The 18544-nt window shown below is 38.9% G+C and overlaps 1 protein-coding gene across 9 annotated transcripts in view; it reads left to right on the plus strand.

Annotated features, from left to right (window-relative positions):
- RGS7 (regulator of G protein signaling 7) overlaps positions 1-18544 on the plus strand; it is a 487753-nt gene that overhangs the window by 461720 nt on the left and 7489 nt on the right. For 5 of the 9 annotated variants that reach the window (XM_023632432.2, XM_023632435.2, XM_070256054.1 and 2 more), the window contains 3 exons: positions 2582-2768; positions 5855-5944; positions 8398-8478. In XM_023632432.2, coding sequence (XP_023488200.1) covers positions 2582-2768; positions 5855-5944; positions 8398-8472 — 352 coding nt within the window. In that variant the 3' untranslated portion in view covers positions 8473-8478. The remainder of the gene's footprint in view (positions 1-2581; positions 2769-5854; positions 5945-8397; positions 8479-18544) is intronic. The other 4 variants (XM_023632434.2, XM_070256053.1, XM_070256055.1 and 1 more) reach the window with 1 other exon arrangement.

The raw sequence follows: 18544 nt of genomic DNA on the forward strand, positions 1-18544 counted from the left end.
TCAGATTGGTAATAATCAGCATCCTAGGCTTTCTATTAAACCGATACCAAGCTACTGTCCACTCCTCCCCAAATCTGCGCCTGCCTGCTTCTGCCTAGGTACCTAGTGACACAGACTGAGGGAGACAAGATGGTCCAGTTAGCTGACAGCTAACTGCTCTTAAGTAAGTCTCCAGACATCTAGTCTAAACATCAGCCCTCTAAGCACCTGCTGCTGATGGAAGTGCCGCGCTCGCATGAGCATTTTCTTCAAGTGTTAAGACAGGAAAAAAAGTCAAGAAATACTGCTATTGAAAAGTATTTATGCCTCAAATAGAGCCCCCGCTCTCCATTGCTATGTTTTTGCTCCCTCCTTTTTCAGGTAAAGCACATAGCTTAATGTGAGGACTAAGTAAATGTAATAACATGATTTTTATGGTTGAGTGCCTAAAAATGTCAGACACTTCCAAAGTTCCCTTTGCGTAATTTATCTCATTTAGTCTAATGGAAACCCAGTGAGATAGACATTATCATCCCATTTTACTGATGAAGAAATTGAGGTTCAGAGACATGAAGACACTTCCAAATATAATATAATATATATTCCCACATAATAAGTGGGGTGGCCCTTTCCATTCTGCTAAGCTATTACAACGGTTATTACAATGCTGAGGTTAAGAAAGGCACCGATGCTCTTAGGGAGGCATTTGAGGGCGTGGTTATGAGCATGTTGTCTGCTGCAAATCATCCGGGGCAAACCCCAGTATTGCCACTTATAGTGGGCCACCTTAAGTAACTTAATCTTCGTATCCCCAGGCTCCTCTTCTCTAAAATGGAGGAAATAATAGCACATACTCTATTCAGTTGAAGGGACTGCGTGAGTTAATATAAACAAATCGCTTAGAACAGTGCCTGCACTTACGTATCAGTGTAGGTGTTACTATGGCCTCCTCAAGCCTTTCATATTTTATCTGTATTTCCAAATCCACTTAAGATGTCACTGCATCTGTAACAGCTTTCCTAGACTCCCTTTTCCAGCCCAGAGCCCCAGCAGAAGGGCTCTATCCTACTCTGCATTTCCAGACTGTCCAGTTTGTGCTATTTCTTGAGTCCCTCACGTGCTTCCTTGTATTGTGACCATTTGAATGGTGTATCACTTTTTCTACCAGTTCTTTGAGAGCAGAGCCATTCTTTTGATTGAAGTGTGGAAGCGTACTGGGATGAAATTGAATGAGCATTAATTACAACACTTAGGCTCCCTCAGATTGCACATGGCATTCCTTTTAGATTGCACAGTGTTGAAATCTGTATTTTAGGAGAAAATGGTCTTAGCCTTCCCTTCTGAAAGCCATAATGGTAATTTCATGTTTAAAGCGTTGTCCAAATTGGATTATCCACTCTTACATATATCTACAGGAGAATGACATCTAGAAACCGGGAAATCGCTAGACTGAGTTGTGTTTGATATTCTTATTCTAGTTCAAATGCTTCATTACTTATTTCTGACCTGTCATTAATGCCCAAGCTAGAGGTTAATAGTTATGAAGGTACTGCTTATCACCTTGTACATCTCTTAAGACTCTCTAGCATCTTCGTCTCTGTGGTCATCTTCTCCATTCCTTGGTCACATCTACCATTAGAGTGATAACAGTCCCTGATGAGGACAACGTAGACCCAGTAGTTCCTTTTAAAGTATTTTTTGTTTTAACAAACTATTATGACATACATATTTATCTTTTCCACATTATTTCTAGGTCTAACCAAAAAGGTATAATAGAGTGAGATTGAAAGAAATGAAACCCATAAATGCTACGTGGCCCCTTACGATTAGACTTTGCTATTTGCTGGTATCAGGTTCTGGTGTTCCTTCCTCTTAGCATATATGCTCTATACAGAAGTGTATAAAATATGTTTATATATTTAGAAGTAAGCCAGGGTATTTTTTCCAGAGCTTCTAAATTTCTATGATGCCTCTGCAAATTTAAGCCTTTCAAAGAGTTGCATGTGAAAGCTTGCTGCTTCTGTCATTCCATAACCAAATTAAATAGCCTAAAATTAGTTACGTGCCCTGATTTCTCCAGCTCAGGCCTTTTCTGATCTTGTATCCAGGCCTCTTTCATTCCAGTAAAGCTTCGCTGTAATCCTCTTGTCAGGGAGAGCAGAAAATCCTCTCCATACTAACACTCATAGCTCAAATGGACAAAAGATCGAAAGAATACAGTATAATGTGCTCCTTTATCCCCCTGATCAGATGCTTTGTGTCACTCACCCTCATTGCCCTGAAACGTCTTTTCTGAGAGACGCTTCTTCAGCAGTTCTGCTTGGCTTCAGGAGAGATAAGGGTTGTATAGAATCGGGGTTCTGGCAGATATGCTTTTAACAGCAACCACTTAAAAGAGACTGTTTTTGATATTACCTTCTGAAAGATTTTATATCTTTGAATACAACTAATGAAGAAATTAGCAAAGGCCTGGTCTTGGAAGCCCTTAGAGAAAGTGGGTTTGTTATCATTCATCACCGTGAGTTTTACAATCAGTGAATCTTATAAGAATTTTCAGATTATGAGGCATCGGAGTAAACTCGTGGTGTCACGTTTTGCATAGATTCTGGCTGGCAGTGGAGGACCTGAAGAAAAGACCTATCAGAGAGGTTCCCTCCCGAGTTCAGGAAATATGGCAAGAATTTCTGGCGCCAGGTGCCCCCAGTGCCATTAACTTGGATTCTAAGAGCTATGACAAAACCACGCAGAATGTGAAGGAGCCCGGACGATACACATTCGAAGATGCGCAGGTTGGTACAGAGGTGGGCCTTGCACTGTCACAAATGTGCTCCTAGGAAGTTGCCGTTTGAGATGCTTTCGTTTTCTTTTGATTGCAATTGCAGCTGTGCCTAATGTTTTCGGTGTAGGTAACCATATGTAAAATAACTCTGCCCTAGAAGAGAACAGAGACACTTGAAAGTGAGCAGTGTTGAAAGCATGGGAATGTTGTGTAAATCTGAATGTTTTTACATGGAAATTTCTTGAAGGGGAATATTTGAAATATTTGAAAACTTCTACTTCATTTTCTACTATGCTTGTCACCCAGTATGTGAGCAAACACTTATCCAAGGATGGCCTCACCTCGGTAACACATATTTGAAACCTTTAAGGTGTCTTCCAATATGGAGATTCTAAGATTCTGACACAGTAAATTACTCGTTATTACAAATAGTCAGAACTAAACTAGATTAGTTTAAAGTGATGTCAAATTGAAACCAGTTTTGTCTCTGAGGATAAAATGAAATTGTAGATTCAGGCATTTGTTAGCTTTCCAGGTTACTTTTTTAGTTTACGAAAAGAAAAAAAAGGGAAATTCTTAAGATACTAACTTCCTAAGACAAATTTTTAAGTGCTGTTTTCCTCACACTGGACATAATTGCCTCCATAGAAACAATTTGAATTTCCACTTTCTCTAAAAAAAAATATTGTGCTCAGGAAGAAAAATAAACTTACAATGAGAGGATATTATGTCCTACTGGTGTGTTGAAACTGGCTTTTAAATCAGAACATGCATACTTCATAATTTCTTAAATCTCTTTTAGAGAAAAATATTAGTTCCAGAAAGTATCTTGTTTTTTAAATAACAAGGTTACTAAAGTAAAATATAGAAGATGAAGAATGAAGTACACAAACATCCTTCCTTATTTTCATTCTTGGTGGAAAATACATTCCTCCTTGGTTTGGGTTTGAAGAAACGAGCCACCGTGTAGAAAACTAACGCAGCTTAAAACAGCTAACAGATACCCTTTCTCCCCGGCTCGTCCCTGGTCTTCCGTGTGGAAATACTTACATCCTGTGGGGCACATGAGAGAGGACAGTATGAAAATTCTGGCACTATGCCTTACTTCTCTGCTGATTTATCTGTCTTTCATTTCAAGATAAAATTTCAAACATGTTTCTAGAGCTGGCAATGTAAAATGTTTTCAACGATCTTCCTGAAGTCTCAAAAAGAACATTTCCTTGTTGTCTATGTCACTGAAAAATATTCTATGGAAAACATTACCACCTGACCATAGGTTTCTTTTTCAATTAAGCTCAGATACTTAACTCCAGTTTTTTGTAGGTTTTTTAACCCTGTCTTCAAAAATATAAGAATAGAGGGGCCCGCCCAGTGGCACAGCGCTTAAGTTCGCAAGTTCCACTTCTCAGCGGCCCGATGTTCGCCGGTTCTGATCCCGGGTGTGATGTGGACATGGCACCACGTGGCACGCCATGCTGTGGAAGGCGTCCCACGTATAAAGTAGAGGAAGGTGGGCATAGATGTTAGCTCAGGGCCAGGCTTCCTCAGCAGAAAAGAGGAGGACTGGCAGTAGTTAGCTCAGGGCTAATCTTCCTCAAAAAAAAAAAAAAAAAAAAAAAAAAATATATATATATATATATAAGAATAGAAATTCCTGCCGTTGTCTGAGAAAAGACATTATGTATTGGTAAAGAAAACAGATTCTGGAGCCAGATGGCCTGGGTTCTAGTCTGAGCTCTGCTCTGTGACCTCTTGCAAGTACTTCACTTCTCTGTGCCTCAGTTTCTTCTCATTTAAAAATGGATGTAATAATGGTCACCAACCTCGTTGAGGTTTGGGGAGGCTTAAATCAACTAATACAAGCAAGCACTTCGAAGGGTACCTGGCATATACTCAAGTATGTTTGAGCTCCTGTTATGCATACCTCTGCACTTTGCTGAACATTTATCATTTCTTTAATCCTCACAACTCTCTTTTATAGATGAGAAGATTTAGACTCAGAGAGATGAATAAACTGGTCTAAATTTACATGTTTGTAAGTGGGAGATCTTGAGCAAGATTGGATCTGAATTCCCAAAATGCTTGACTCCAAAACAAGACATTGCTCTGCTTTCCCACCCACAAATTCTGACACAGTTCCAGAGGCACCGTACTCTTGGAGATGCACCGAGAAGAACTCTTAGAGTCTCAGGGAAACTGAGTCATTTCTTAAAATAAATATTTTCTCCAAACTAGAACAGATTGGGAAATCCAGGACACTCTCAAATACTTCAAAATTCTACATTTAACTTATATTTCACTGGACTAGAAAGACCAAGGAGTGTTTCCTTTCCCTTGAGATGCAGTAGGCCAGAGCAGAATCTCTCTGGATTGGGTCAACAGCACTGAATTGGATGAATACTTTGGTTTTTTTTTTTTACTTCTTTGTCTACCAATATTCATCATCAAAATAGAACATTGCAGACTGATTAGGATTGAATTGTTAAGTATTTACCTATTCTGTCTCTGAACGAGTAAAAAAAAAAAAGCACACAATTTGGGAGAGTTAGCCATTAAATGTCACAAAATTTAATTTTGGGCTTGTGCTCTGGCCCAAAGCGATGTGGATGACAATTTTCCATATAATTTACACCAAAGAGATGACTCATCTGGGCAGTCTGCACCCTCCAAGTACATGTAGATGCCAAAGGTATCTGGATGATTACTCAATCTTGACGTCACATCACTCACTTTTGGTCTGGAGTAATTTTAAGAGATAGCAGATTTTTCATATTCTCAAATGATCTGTATAAATCAACAACTTGATTTAAAATCCCCTCATGACATGCTGTCGACCAAATCCCATTTTTTTTTAAGACTGGATGTGGTTTCCATGCTCCATGGTTCCCAAACCAGTTTAGACATTGATCCATGAATGAAATAATAAATTTGGAGATCTAAATGTTATGTAAACATACCGTATCCTCATTACCATCAGCATTATTATTTTTTACTGCTTCCAGATTTGTTTTGGAACGATGTGTTATATTCTCATCATAGTATTTGATTTTTCCTGAGAAATAATAAAGAAGCACCTCAACCATTATTTCTTTTTAGGAGCACATTTACAAATTGATGAAAAGTGACTCATACCCACGTTTTATAAGATCCAGTGCCTATCAGGAGCTTCTACAGGCAAAGAAAAAGGTATTGGTGCTTTATACCTTTTTTCACCTAGTTCTCAGTTGTAATTATTTGGAGTAGTTACCTGTGCTGGGCCCAGGGTATTGGACAAATGGTAAGTGAACGCACTCCACGATCCTCCCCCCGAACCTTCGCATTGTATAAAGGCCATTTAAGTTGTTTTTGTTTCTGTTTGTTGGTTGCTTATTTTCTGTTTGTTTGTTTCTGCAGATGTTCATGGGTTACTAAGTTTCCTAGAAGCTGTTTTCATGTTTCATGTTAGTCTTCTGTATGCCTAGATTAAGGAAATCAAAAATTACAATAAAAAAAGGAGAAGAAAATGTCATTAGGTCAAAACCTTGATGGGGATTGGCTTTGTCCAGGAAGTTAGAATGTATGATTTGGGCCACCTACCCCAAAACTAAAAATAGACTCATTTTTTTAATGATAAGTTGCCAAAATATAGCAATGTTTTCTTCTGAATATTTTCATTTGGCATTTATCCTGCATCACTGAGTATCCCCACAATGAATTTTACGCACCTAAGATGGCAGCCAAACACATTTGGAAGAGTCAAAGTAGACCTCATTATTCAATTAATATTTATAATCAAAGTCTCACCATCAATAACATCAATGTAATCAATATAACCGTATGGAAATCTTGATATCAACATCAACATCATTCGTTATTTTCTAATGCTAAAATAGTCCATAGCTACTTGAAATTCTGAGATGAAATTGTAATTTTTTGTAATTCCTGATCATCCTTTAGGCTACTGGCATTTTTCAAAGTTCTTTGCCTTTGCGACCAGAAATGGCTATTCTGCAGTTGCAAAGTCCAACGCAGCAGCCACTAGCCACACGGAGTTGTTTAAATTTAAATTCATTAAGATTACATAAAATTCTAGCCAAATTTCACCTGCTCAGTTGCCACAGCTAAAGGCTTCTGAAATATCAGATAGCATGGAATGAAAGTTCCATTCTTTCAGAAACTTCTATTGGACAGCAATGCTCTACAGAATTAATGATGTTATCAACAGAAATCTAATCTTGCTAGAAAATTATGAGGAAATTCTGAAGATTTGCCACTAGATTTTCAAATATTTAGCCATTGCAAATGTCAGCATGAAACTTCACGTCTACTTCATTTTAGTATAATTTGATTTTGCTTGAAATCACATCATTTTGTTTGCACAAGGAGAGTTTTTAGTGTTAAGAATAAAAGCACTAGGGGCCTACCCGGTGGCGCAGCAGTTAAGTGCACAAGTTCCACTTGGGCGGCCCAGGGTTCACCGGTTCGGATCCTGGGTGTGGACGTGGCACCGTTTGACAAGCCATGCTGTAATAGGTGTCCCATATATAAAGTAGAGGAAGATGGGCACGGATGTTAGCTCAGGGCCAGTCTTCCTCAGCAAAAAGAGGAGAATTAGCAGCAGATGTTAGCTCAGGGCTGATCTTCCTCAAAAAGTAAAATAAAATAAAAATAAAAGCACTAATGAAAACAGAGCCCATGTCCTGTGCCAGGAGCCTTCCCTGGGACTCTCCTGCCTTCGTGGTCCCCATGATGCAGAACATGGATTTGTGTTGCATCATTTCATCATCCTGTCTTTTTCTTTCTCTGCTCTGTTTTCCTCGCTTTCTTTTTTTTTTTTTTTTAATGTTCCCTATTTCCCTTTGTCTGACCCCACCCCACACATGTAAGTCGGGACACTCAATGGATCGCAGAACATCTCTTGAGAAATTTGCACAGAATGTGGTAAGTTTTACTTTCTGAGGAATTAGGAATCATTAAGTCCAACTGGGAAAGTTTCCCAGTTTCTAGCCCCATAGCCCACCTTGCATCCTTTGACGTAACAGCGAAGGTACTGCCTTTATTCAAATTCAGAACTTCGTGCTTCCTACTTATCTTTTTGTCCCCACCTTTTATAGAGTAGATAAAAAAGATGTTATACGTGAAAAACTACATGTATCAAACTAAAGTTTGGAAAGAAGTGTATATTACGATATATAAAATGAAGAAATTATTTTTTATATTTTCATTTTTATTCTCTGTATCCCTTTCTTTATTAAAGATAGTGCATGCGTTTCTATGCTCTTTCCCTTAGCTCTTCCTAAGGCTTAGAAGATTCGGAACAATGGGGGTTCTGTGCTTTCTGCTTCTGCAGGGTGACACTGACCTATTGAGCAGTTTAAAGACAAAGACTTGGTATGAATGGTGGTCGGTGAGAAGCTGTGCCCCACCACAGACCCACTAGCATGCCTCTCTTCTTTATTTTTCAGGAAGGTGTTGAAAAACTATTCCCATCTGGGGAAACAGTAGTTTACCTACCGCTGTTTTCTTAGTATCTTGCCATGTGTTTTGGTGATATATCTGTTTGTGGAATTCTTTTATTTTTCTGTATTGTGGCAGTGCCTTTGGAACTTTCTGACATTGCATAAGCTCAAACTAAAGACTTCAACACATTTATTTTATAGGGCAGAAACATCCCTATTTTCCCATGCCATAAAAACTGTACACCAACACTGAGGGCCAGCACTAACCTGTTATGAAAAGAGGTAGAAAAATCTTGGTTTATACTCAAGTTCGTCTGCATTGTCTGTTGAGTTGTGTGGTTAGCTCCATGCTGCTGTGTGTGTGTGTATGTTGTGGCTTTTGCTGTGATGGCCAGTTAAGTGGAGTTATGTGTGTTGAAATGTAAGCAAATTGGATTCAACGAAGATATGGTTTTTGGTTTTAGTTTCCTTCAAGGATCCTTGTGGTGGGGAATGTTAATCAGTTCTATTTATGAATTGCCAGTTGTGACTGTGCGCAGAGTATTTGAAAGACTTTCAAAAGCAGTATATACTTTGAATGTTCAATGTGATTGCACAAATTAAAGAGCTGGAAAATGAAAGACTCCAGGAATTAATCACACTATAAACTCCACAAAATTTTGGCTGCCTCTATTGGAATCTCTGAACTTTAATATGAAATTTTCCTAAACATGCCTCATAAGTCACCATGGTCATGACAATGTCAAAGAAATGCTCCAAGATTTTACTGGAGAAAATGGCCATAGGATATTGCACAGTGCTCTGTGCACTGTTTAAGAATTGTTTCAAACTCAACCCTTTCTAACACAATGCTGACAAAATATTATTCTTGAAATTGGAGTGGAAACTTCTGTGATATAGTTAAAAATAATAATGCAACTTAAGGAAGATGGAAAGGGGAAGCAAAATCATTGTCTTTCCTCCAACACCATCCCCAAATCTGACCAACTTGCCCAACTCTTAAAATAGCCCCACGTTGACGCACACTGTCAACTTTAAGGAAAGATCAATAGGAAATAAGGGGAAGAGAGGATTAATCATCTGTACCTCCAATCAAAATTCGTACCTCAAGTACCAACTGTATTCCAGAGATCGCGCTATGTCTCAGGAACATGTAGAAGGTATAGACCTTAATTGCTAAGGTACCTAATGGTGTCAACAAAGTGTTATAATGCACAGGAAAAGGATAAACTATTTCTACTTGGTGTTAGGGTAGGGAGGGTAAAGTGAGAATTTCCAGAGGAATACCTATCACATGGGTAAGGTGAGAATTCCCAGAGGAAGTTACACTTAGTTGGGTAAATAGGATTACTCTAGGCCAAGAAAGGCAACCATCATTTTAAGGAGAAGGGGGAAAAAGCCTAGAGTTACTGAAGAAGCTGAGTATCATTTATACGTGCACAGATATATACACACAACATACTAATATATTTCCGATAACCTTCAGACACAACTGGTTAGGGTTAATCCTTTCCCATCCAGGATAATGAAAAGCAATATTTTTCATTGAATGCTTTGTTTTGATAGTACTGTAAAGAAATGGAGTAAGGAAATTGAGATCAGAGAGCTCAATAGATTACAAGTGATACATTTATTTATTTGTCCTGAGAAGTAAATTTCCACCCTGAAATTTACTTATATACAAAAATCAAAATTAATATACCATACATCATTAAATCTTAGGATGGTTTGTTTCTATTTAAAGTTCCCTTCAACTTTCTTTTCTCGTTTCTTTTTTATTTCCCCTTGGTTCAGCCTTTCTCCAGGTCACGGTTACTTTTAGGGTCAGCGGTTGTGTTAGGCATTTTAAGTACTTACATAATAAATTTTATGGGATATCTTTACAGGATAAATAAAATAATTTTAACACAAGGTAAAAAATGGATGCTTTTATTATAAGCAGAAAGACAGAATGGAGAAAAGATGGAGTTTAAATAAACATTTTAAAGGAGTCCTATGTGCAGGTTGTTCTGGTGAATATAGGGAGGCTACAAGAGAGTATTCAAGAAAAAAGTGGAAGAGGAAAAATATAGGTAAACAAGTATGTAAACCGGGAAAGGAACTGGGAAAAGTGAGATGATAAGGACTCACATTCATCGAGTGTCTGCCATGTACAGGCTCTGCACTGGGCACTTCATATTATCTAAGTTAATTTAAGCCACCCCTCCAAGGTGGTATTATTATACCCATTATTTTACCCATTTTACAGGTGAGAAAACTGAAGGGTCTGAGGGTGTACATAATCTTCCTAGAGTCACACAGTTAGTTAAGGAGCTGGCACTAACCCAAAATGTATTTTGTTCGCAAAAAGTTCTTTCTCTCACCACTGATCACCTTGCTTCTTGATATTCTTCCAACTGGTACGAGATAAACCTGGCCACTGGATGCTCTCCTCCTCTGGGGTCTAAGTCCATTTCCAATTAGTGTCTATTTGGGGAAGTTTATTTACATGTCCCAGCAAAGTTAGTTTTACAACCTGGCTTATAAAAATGGCATTGCTGCTTTGTTTCACACAAGAGTCAAACGTGTTTTGCCAGACAGCTCTTCCCAACACTGTTGGAACTTCCATTGGTTACTGAGACTAAATAAACTCTTGCAGAGAATTATTCAGAGAATAATTAGAATAAACAGCTAACAGTTGCATGGCATTGTACAGTGTTCCAAGAACACCCATTCTTTTCTGTTTATTTTGTTCTGTTGTTTTACGTACTTCACAATCTTGGGAGGCAGGTGGGCAGGTGTTACCCCCCTTTTAAGAGTGAGCAAATTGAGGAAACAGTGAGGCAAGTCCACTTCACCACTGTCATCAGTTGTTGAGTGTTAGAGCCAGGACTGGAAGCCAAGTCTTCTGACTTTAAATTCATTAGTCTATAGATTACTCATTTTCTTTCCATCACGCCCAACATTGGAGGGATAAGAATAACTCACATTTGTGTAATACCTTCACCTTGGCTTGTTGTCTTAAGAAATCTCATTTCCTGTGATTTCCTCTTTTGTTACTTTATTTTTCTTGCCATCAGAGAAGTCTCCTAAGGTCTTTCAAGGGTTGCTATGTCCTCTCACACCTGTAAGTGTTATTCTTATTGACTTCATTCTTGTTTGACAAAGTTCATATGCCGTACTAATTGAGACAGTCGTTTTCCTCACCATGGACACCTATCTGACACCATTTCTCCAACCATTAAATTATCATAGCGCCTGCCTGCCACACAAACCTTAAGGAAGGACAGATAGGAAATAAGGGGAAAAACAGGGTAGGAGGGTTGATCATCCATGCCTTCCATCAAAATTCATAAATCAAGTGCCATCTGCGTTACTCACCTCCTCTCCTTAATTTGTGTGTCATGGAAATTAAATCAGCCTGGCTCTGGGCTAGAAACGCAGAAATAAAATTAGAAAATGTTAATGTTGAACTCCCGGGAACTCACCTAATCTAACTTCTTTGGAGAAAAGTTTACCCTATTTCGGTGAAGACAGTTCTCTGCAGAGCTTTAACAGAATCAACAGAAAAGATATGATGACCCATCGCCTCTGCTCTGACCCATCCCCTCTGCTCTGGGGTAGTTATGCTAGTGCATTGGGCTTGTGAGGAAGCTCTGGAAACGGCAACAAATTGCAGGAGAAGTTTTGAAAACTCTATGAGAAAATTTGAACCGAAGGACTGTGTTGGCTCTGAAATCAGTTGACCAATCTTGTAGTTAGCTCTGTAACTTATTAGAATAAATATTGGTAAGAACAAAGGTAAATGTAAATCCTATAATTTGAGTGTCAAAAATGAGAAAGATACAATATTTAATTCTTTTAGAATGTTCTTTTTGGTTAAATCTAATTAAATTCTTTGTCTAAGCCCATTATGGTGTTGCCAGTTAATATATCTCATGCAGATTTTACATAAGCAGCAAAATGTGGTAAAAAGAGCCCAGGCCTGGGAGCTTGGCATGTTAATATTTAGATTTTAAACCTAGTCCCACACTTTCTTTCCATCTGAATTTTTAGAAATCAGTTAAGCCACTGACCATCAGTTTCTTCATCTATAATCTCAACCAGAAGTAGCTCCAATGAGCACTTTGCACAAATATATAAAATATTTTAAAAATGGGATTATACCTTAAACATGCTTTTCAAACATGCTTGATGTACTTAAATGGCATCATAAATATCTTCCAGGTCATTTCATATTCTTCTAAATGCATGATTTTACTTACTGACTACACAAAATTCCTCTCAATGGATACACCCATAATGTGTTTTTCCAATCCTCTATTGATGGACATTTAGGTTTTCCCCTATTTATTTATTTATTCATTCATTGCCATTATAGATCAAAGTGCGATAAACATCCTTCAAATTAAATGTTGACTTTTTTCTCACTACATATTCATAAAAAATTGAATTGCTTGGTTAAACAGAATGCAATATTATGAAAGAAGAGGGGTCCATGTGTCTATTTCTCTCTTTCTTACCTTTACTTTTTCCCTAACACAAAAGCATATTCTAGAGTGTAAGATAACTCATCACAGACGGCAGGGATCAGACTGTGATTCCTGGTTAGCAGAACCACTGTGATACACGTGACTGGCAGGCCTCCTCTACCAAGTGCTCCTCAATCTTTAAAGAATTGTAGTTACTTTTTTGGAGACTTATGCTGTTTTAAGACGCGTGAAAGACGCTATGGATTGTTTCTAGTCCCTGGTCAAATGATTTTTTAGCTTGGTTTTAATTAAATGTGAAATCTAACATGAAATTTCCTTTACATACCCTGACAACCACCAAGATTGTACACTGAGGCCACCCTCTCCACCCAGTGTAACCCTGTGTGCAATACAGATTCCAGATTCGGGAAGCACAGTCCCAGACCCGCCATGGAGCAACGCTGGGAGCAGGGCAGTGTGGTGTCAATTCTGCTCACGCAGATCCCTCGAGTGCCCCTTTGGGCCGGACATCATTTCTCCTTAGGATTGAGCTGAGCACTTTAAACTGTGCTGTTTGGGCTTACAGGCACATTAGCATAGACAAGCTATATTGCAAAGGATCCTGGAGCACCTAAAAAGAAAATTGACAAACTGGCCACTGGGTTTGTGCACCATGAATACTGCCAGTAGAGAAAATTGACCTGGCGATCTAGGATCCACTCATATGCTACATTTTTATCATTGTTTTCACTAGTTCCTAGATTGTTCGAAGGTTTTGATTTTGTATGTGTGCACCTGTGAATTTACCTTAAGGAGAACTCTGCGTGCTCTTTTCTGGCTGAGTACTGTAATTTTACTGCTTGAGATTACAGGTATATTTATGTGGAGAAACTATGTTAGAAGAGGCCATTGGGTCTCCTCACCATGGATATTACCAGTAAACACATAAAGTGAGTCTGGTCAAGGATGAACTATTTTCTCCTCTTTCTTCTCTTCTGGACCTGAAACTCATCTCATTTATCATTTTGTTGTTGGCGTATAAGGCTATCCATCTTGTTTTATTGAAACTGCTTGTGGGGATAACTCGCCTGAGAAAGCAATTTTAGGTTCCCTGCAGCATGATGTAAATCGATGGTGTGAAATGTATCAGACCATGTAGTCTATTTAGTTTGGACAATACATCTCTATTTCTCCTAGTAGCATCATTAGTTCTTAAGTTGCCACTTGAGTTCTCTAAGCTGTGAACTGTATAGTTGTTGTTGGCCAGAGAGCATCCAGTACAACCCCAGGGGCTCCTATGGAAGGTTTTGAGGTTGCTGAGTGGACCTCCCCCAGGGGAAACTTCCCCTTGCCGACACATATGCCAGGGGTGGAAGTTTCAACAGCATTTTCCAAAATACTGTTCTGATGTACCCGAGACATTGGGTTTACACCAGTGGCTATGAGGCCCTGGATGACTGTGCAGCTGGAGACCATCTTGCGGGCTCCATGTAACAAGTTTCTAACCCAATAGTACCTATGAATCCCAGCACTGCCAGATTGTTTTATGCAAGAAAAAATGGTTATTGAGTGCCTACTATGGGTTGGGCACTTTGCTCCCTATCTGAGAATATGTAGGTCATAAGACATAGCCTCTACTCTTAGGAAGCTTATAGCTTATGAGAGGACAGAGGTAACCGGAAATAACTACGTTGGGGGTGCCACTAATGTGTGCATCTAAGTTGGCTCAATCTTCTCATAAAAGTTACTTGTTCAGTGAACAGAACTTACTTCCCACCAGCTTACTTCATGTAAGTCATGATGGTTTTTCTAAAAGCAGCACAGAGTAGGCAGGGAGAAGAGTTAGGGCCCACGGAAAAGACCTGTCTACTAAATAGCTGGGGCACCCAGCCCTGAGAGAGAGAAAGAACAAAGATAGAACCAGAAAGAGGGTCCGAGGGTTTGACAAATTCAGTTGTGTTCCAGGCAGGGAGTCCCATGGAGGTTTCTGGTTAGAGGCGTGTAGTACAGAAGAAGATCATCAAGGGGCCGGCCCGGTGATGTAGTGGTTAAGTTCGCACACTCCACTTCAGCGGCCCAGGGTTTGCAGGTTCAGATCCCAGGTGTAGACCCACACACCACTTATCAAGCCATGCTGTGGCAGTGTCCCACATAAAAAATAGAGGAATATTGGCATAGATGTTAGCTCAGCGACAATCTTCCTCAAGAAAAAAAGAGGAAGATTGGCAACATATGTTAGCTCAGGGCCAATCTTCCTCACCAAAAAAAAGAAGAAGAAGGTAATCAAGGAGATAGCTTGTATTCTAGATTTACACAATAGGCTCTCATCACCTATGCCCAAGATGAGGGTGGAGGGCAAGTTAGGAGAACCTGGAGATAGAAAGACATGTTTCCAGGATCAGGGGCTACTGTATTGATTCACGATAGATAATAAGGACAAGAACTTGGGCAGTGAAATAGAGGAAGTGAAGAAGAGTGACACAACACAACAAATTTACATATAGGCTAGAGCCAAGTTTGAACCAAGTTTGCTGGAAGAGTTGATAATAGAAGAATAAACTTCCAGTGCCTCGGTTAGGAATTGTAGGCATTATATAATAGCTAATACACTATTGTACACTACCACTTTGATTTTATTTGAAGATATGTGAATTGAAGTATTACTCAAATACGATCTGAATCTTGTATCAGGGTACAAATTCGTAGGTGAGTAAAGCAAGAAGGTATGGAAATGTCTGTGTGGGCTTATGTATGTTGCGCTACAATGTTTGGCAAAGTAACTTGCCAACAGTCAGCTCTTAGTCTCAGCATCAATTGCAATTACTTCATTACCTCATTGAGTTAAATAGGATTGAATAGATTTAGAGTTAAATAGAATTTTATCAACAGTCTAAGGGCAAAACATTTTCATAGTCTTTTATAATTGTTTTACATTTTGCTAGGAAAAATATGAATGAAACTTAAATTGATAAAGATTGGGCTTATATTATGATGTCCAAATTTAATTTCCACTAAAAGTAAATTCATATGTTAATTATTTCTAGATATGAGGTCACTTACTAGGCAGCCCTATGTTATCACGGAACCGTCTACTTCTCATTTTCTCTTACCCATTCTGAAGCCACATGTACATCATATGTGTTCATCAGCCTTCCTTTATGAAACATTTTTCAGAAAAGAAAGCCATTTATATACCGATGATAGCCATGAGGGCAATTTTTACTTTTCCATAATTTACGCAAGTACTTAGAGGCAGTAAAACTAAAATAGACAATTTAAAATAGCTAGGCAGTAGACGTCATCAATTTAGATGATGCAATTTAGCATACATGTTTATAGACATAAATGTGTTACGTGTGTATCTACAGTCACCTTGCTGCGTTTCTTAGGCATTTGGCAGGTAGCGTGCAGCAGGCTCAGATTGGGCAAAATCCCCGCCTTGAGCATCATATTTTGATGGCTGTTTCTGCCGTTGTTGTTTTCCAATGGCCAGCATCTAAGGGTAACAGGAGCAAACATCGGACGATCTTAACTATAATAATTATACCTGTAATTTCAACTAGTAGAGAGTTATTAAAATAGGCTTGTGGCAGTTATGAGAAATTTCAAACACCATCTCTAAACTGCACTGACTGTAGTTTCTGGAGAAGAAAAGCTCAGCTATTGGTTTTTCAGTTTGTCACATCATTCTGATTTACTTACTTTGATATTAAACATCTTTTTTTCCCATGTACTTCAGCAGCAATAGAAAAATTACTCAATAGACAAGGCTGAGTAACCAAGGGGAGTAACAAGCAGTGTTCTTGTAATATCAAGACTGTTCACAGAACTATACATATTAATATCTAGGAGGATCATAGTTCTAATACCTGAAAGAAAAGACTATTGGGAAGTCTTTATCTTTTCTAATTTTAAAAGTTAAGTCCTCAAGGTACTTCTGGGTGATATTGAGAGTGATGAATTTTTTGGAGCCTCAGAATTGAAAAGGAACTCAGAGGCCTCAATCCCCCAGTCTAGTCTCCACCTCATTGCATGAGTCTCTCCTGTAGACTCAAAGACAACTGGGCATCCAGCATTTGCCGGCTCATAAGTTTCAGAGATCTGGTGCCCTTAGACTGCAGAGCCAGTCCATTCTATCTTTTAGAAATGTATTCCTTATTTTCAGCATAATCTACTTTTCTGTAACTTCCAAGTATCGATCGTAGTCCTGCCTCCTGGAGCCAGGCAGAATAACACAAACATTCCTTTAGATCGAGACAAGATCGAATTAATTGGAGTGATTACATCAACTCTTCTCATGTTTTCTTTTTATTTCCTTTAGTCAAAATTTCTAGTTGACTGTTTTTCTGCGAGGTTCAACCACCCATGTCTCATATCTCAAAATCACCAGGGACTTGGAAAATGCAGATTCCATGACCTCATCTCAGATAAACTGAGTTAGAATCATTCTCTCTGCCCCTCTCCCATCACTTGCATTGGTTACAAGCACCTCAGAACAGCAGAGTTTAAGAACCATGATCCAGGTAGAGGCGTTCCTACCTGAGCCTCCTTACGAAAGATCAGTGGTTCTCACTTTAGCCGCAGAATCACCTGGAGGGCTCCTTATAACACAGATTGCTGGACTTCACCTCTCAGAGAGTCTAATTAAGTAATTTTCTGGTAAGGTCTGAGAATTTTTATTTTAAACCAATTCTCAGGTGATGCTGATGCTGCTGGCTTTGAGACCGCAACTTGCAAACCACTGCTCTAGACTAACCAATTCTCCCCACTCTGTCCCTGGATAGATGCCAAGGGCACACTGAATGTCACAGCTGAAAGCTACTCTCCAGTTATGTCCACAGGTTTCGCAACCACCAGCTGAATTATATGGTTAAGAGTCAATTGCATTGGCTCTCATAGCTGTTTATCACATTTGAATTGATAGCAATTACACATTTGTCTAAATATTATATAAGCTGCTGAAATTTGAATATGAAAAGAAAAAGAAGCGTCTATGAAAATTAAGCTGAACACTTAAAAAGACTTGAAAAAGTAAAGAGGTCTTAAAAATTGCTATCAAATTAAATCTGAGTGAGATATACACTAGGAAAGTGGGCACGTAATGTTCTCTCACTTAATAGTCTCATCTTCTTTCACTGTTTTTGCTGCTCTCTGCCTGTATTTGCTCCAGTTCATGAATAGTCCTCCATAACGGTAACTGAACGCAATACTTGAGATGTGACCCAACCAGCATGGATTGGGAATAGCATCTTCCCAACAGGAAAGAAAGCACAGATCATGTAACGTTGGCAATCCAGCCTGAAAATTCCATCAGCTTCCCCATCCCAGTTCCCAGCACAGCAGCCATGTCAAAATGGAGAGTCATTTTGGGCTTAAAATTGTTTAAAAACTAGATTTTTTTTCTCATGAGCTCAGATTACATCTCCCTCATCTTGTCTTTTCCTGCTAGGCTTTTGGTTTATTGTTGGTTTATTCATTTTAGTGTGAGTTTGGTTCTTTATCCTTCTTTCTATTGAGTTTTATTTTGTGAGTTATAGCTTTACATCATTTTTTAGAGTCTCTCTTTGTTACCCAGTCTTTTATCAAGATTATCAGATTTGCATCAGGCATGCATTTTATCACAATTCCCTCAGTTGAATCATGCAAATTATGGATTAAAACATCAAACAGAGCAGGGAAGAAGAGCTCCACTGCTCTCATAATCAGCACACCTGGAAGATCCTTGTTGATTTGGTTAGCAGCCTCACCGTTCCCTGTCTTGTCCACAGAGATACCATGAAAGACTGCTGGACCCTTACTTAGTCCAAGAACGTTTGTTTAAGGCACCTCCCATCCTCAAGTCTGGCAAACAATTTTTACAAGGGAGTAAATGAGCATGCACGTGACAAGGATCTTAT

The sequence above is a fragment of the Equus caballus genome, chromosome 30, assembly GCF_041296265.1.
Source record: "Equus caballus isolate H_3958 breed thoroughbred chromosome 30, TB-T2T, whole genome shotgun sequence".
Classification (NCBI taxonomy): Eukaryota; Metazoa; Chordata; class Mammalia; order Perissodactyla; family Equidae; genus Equus; species Equus caballus.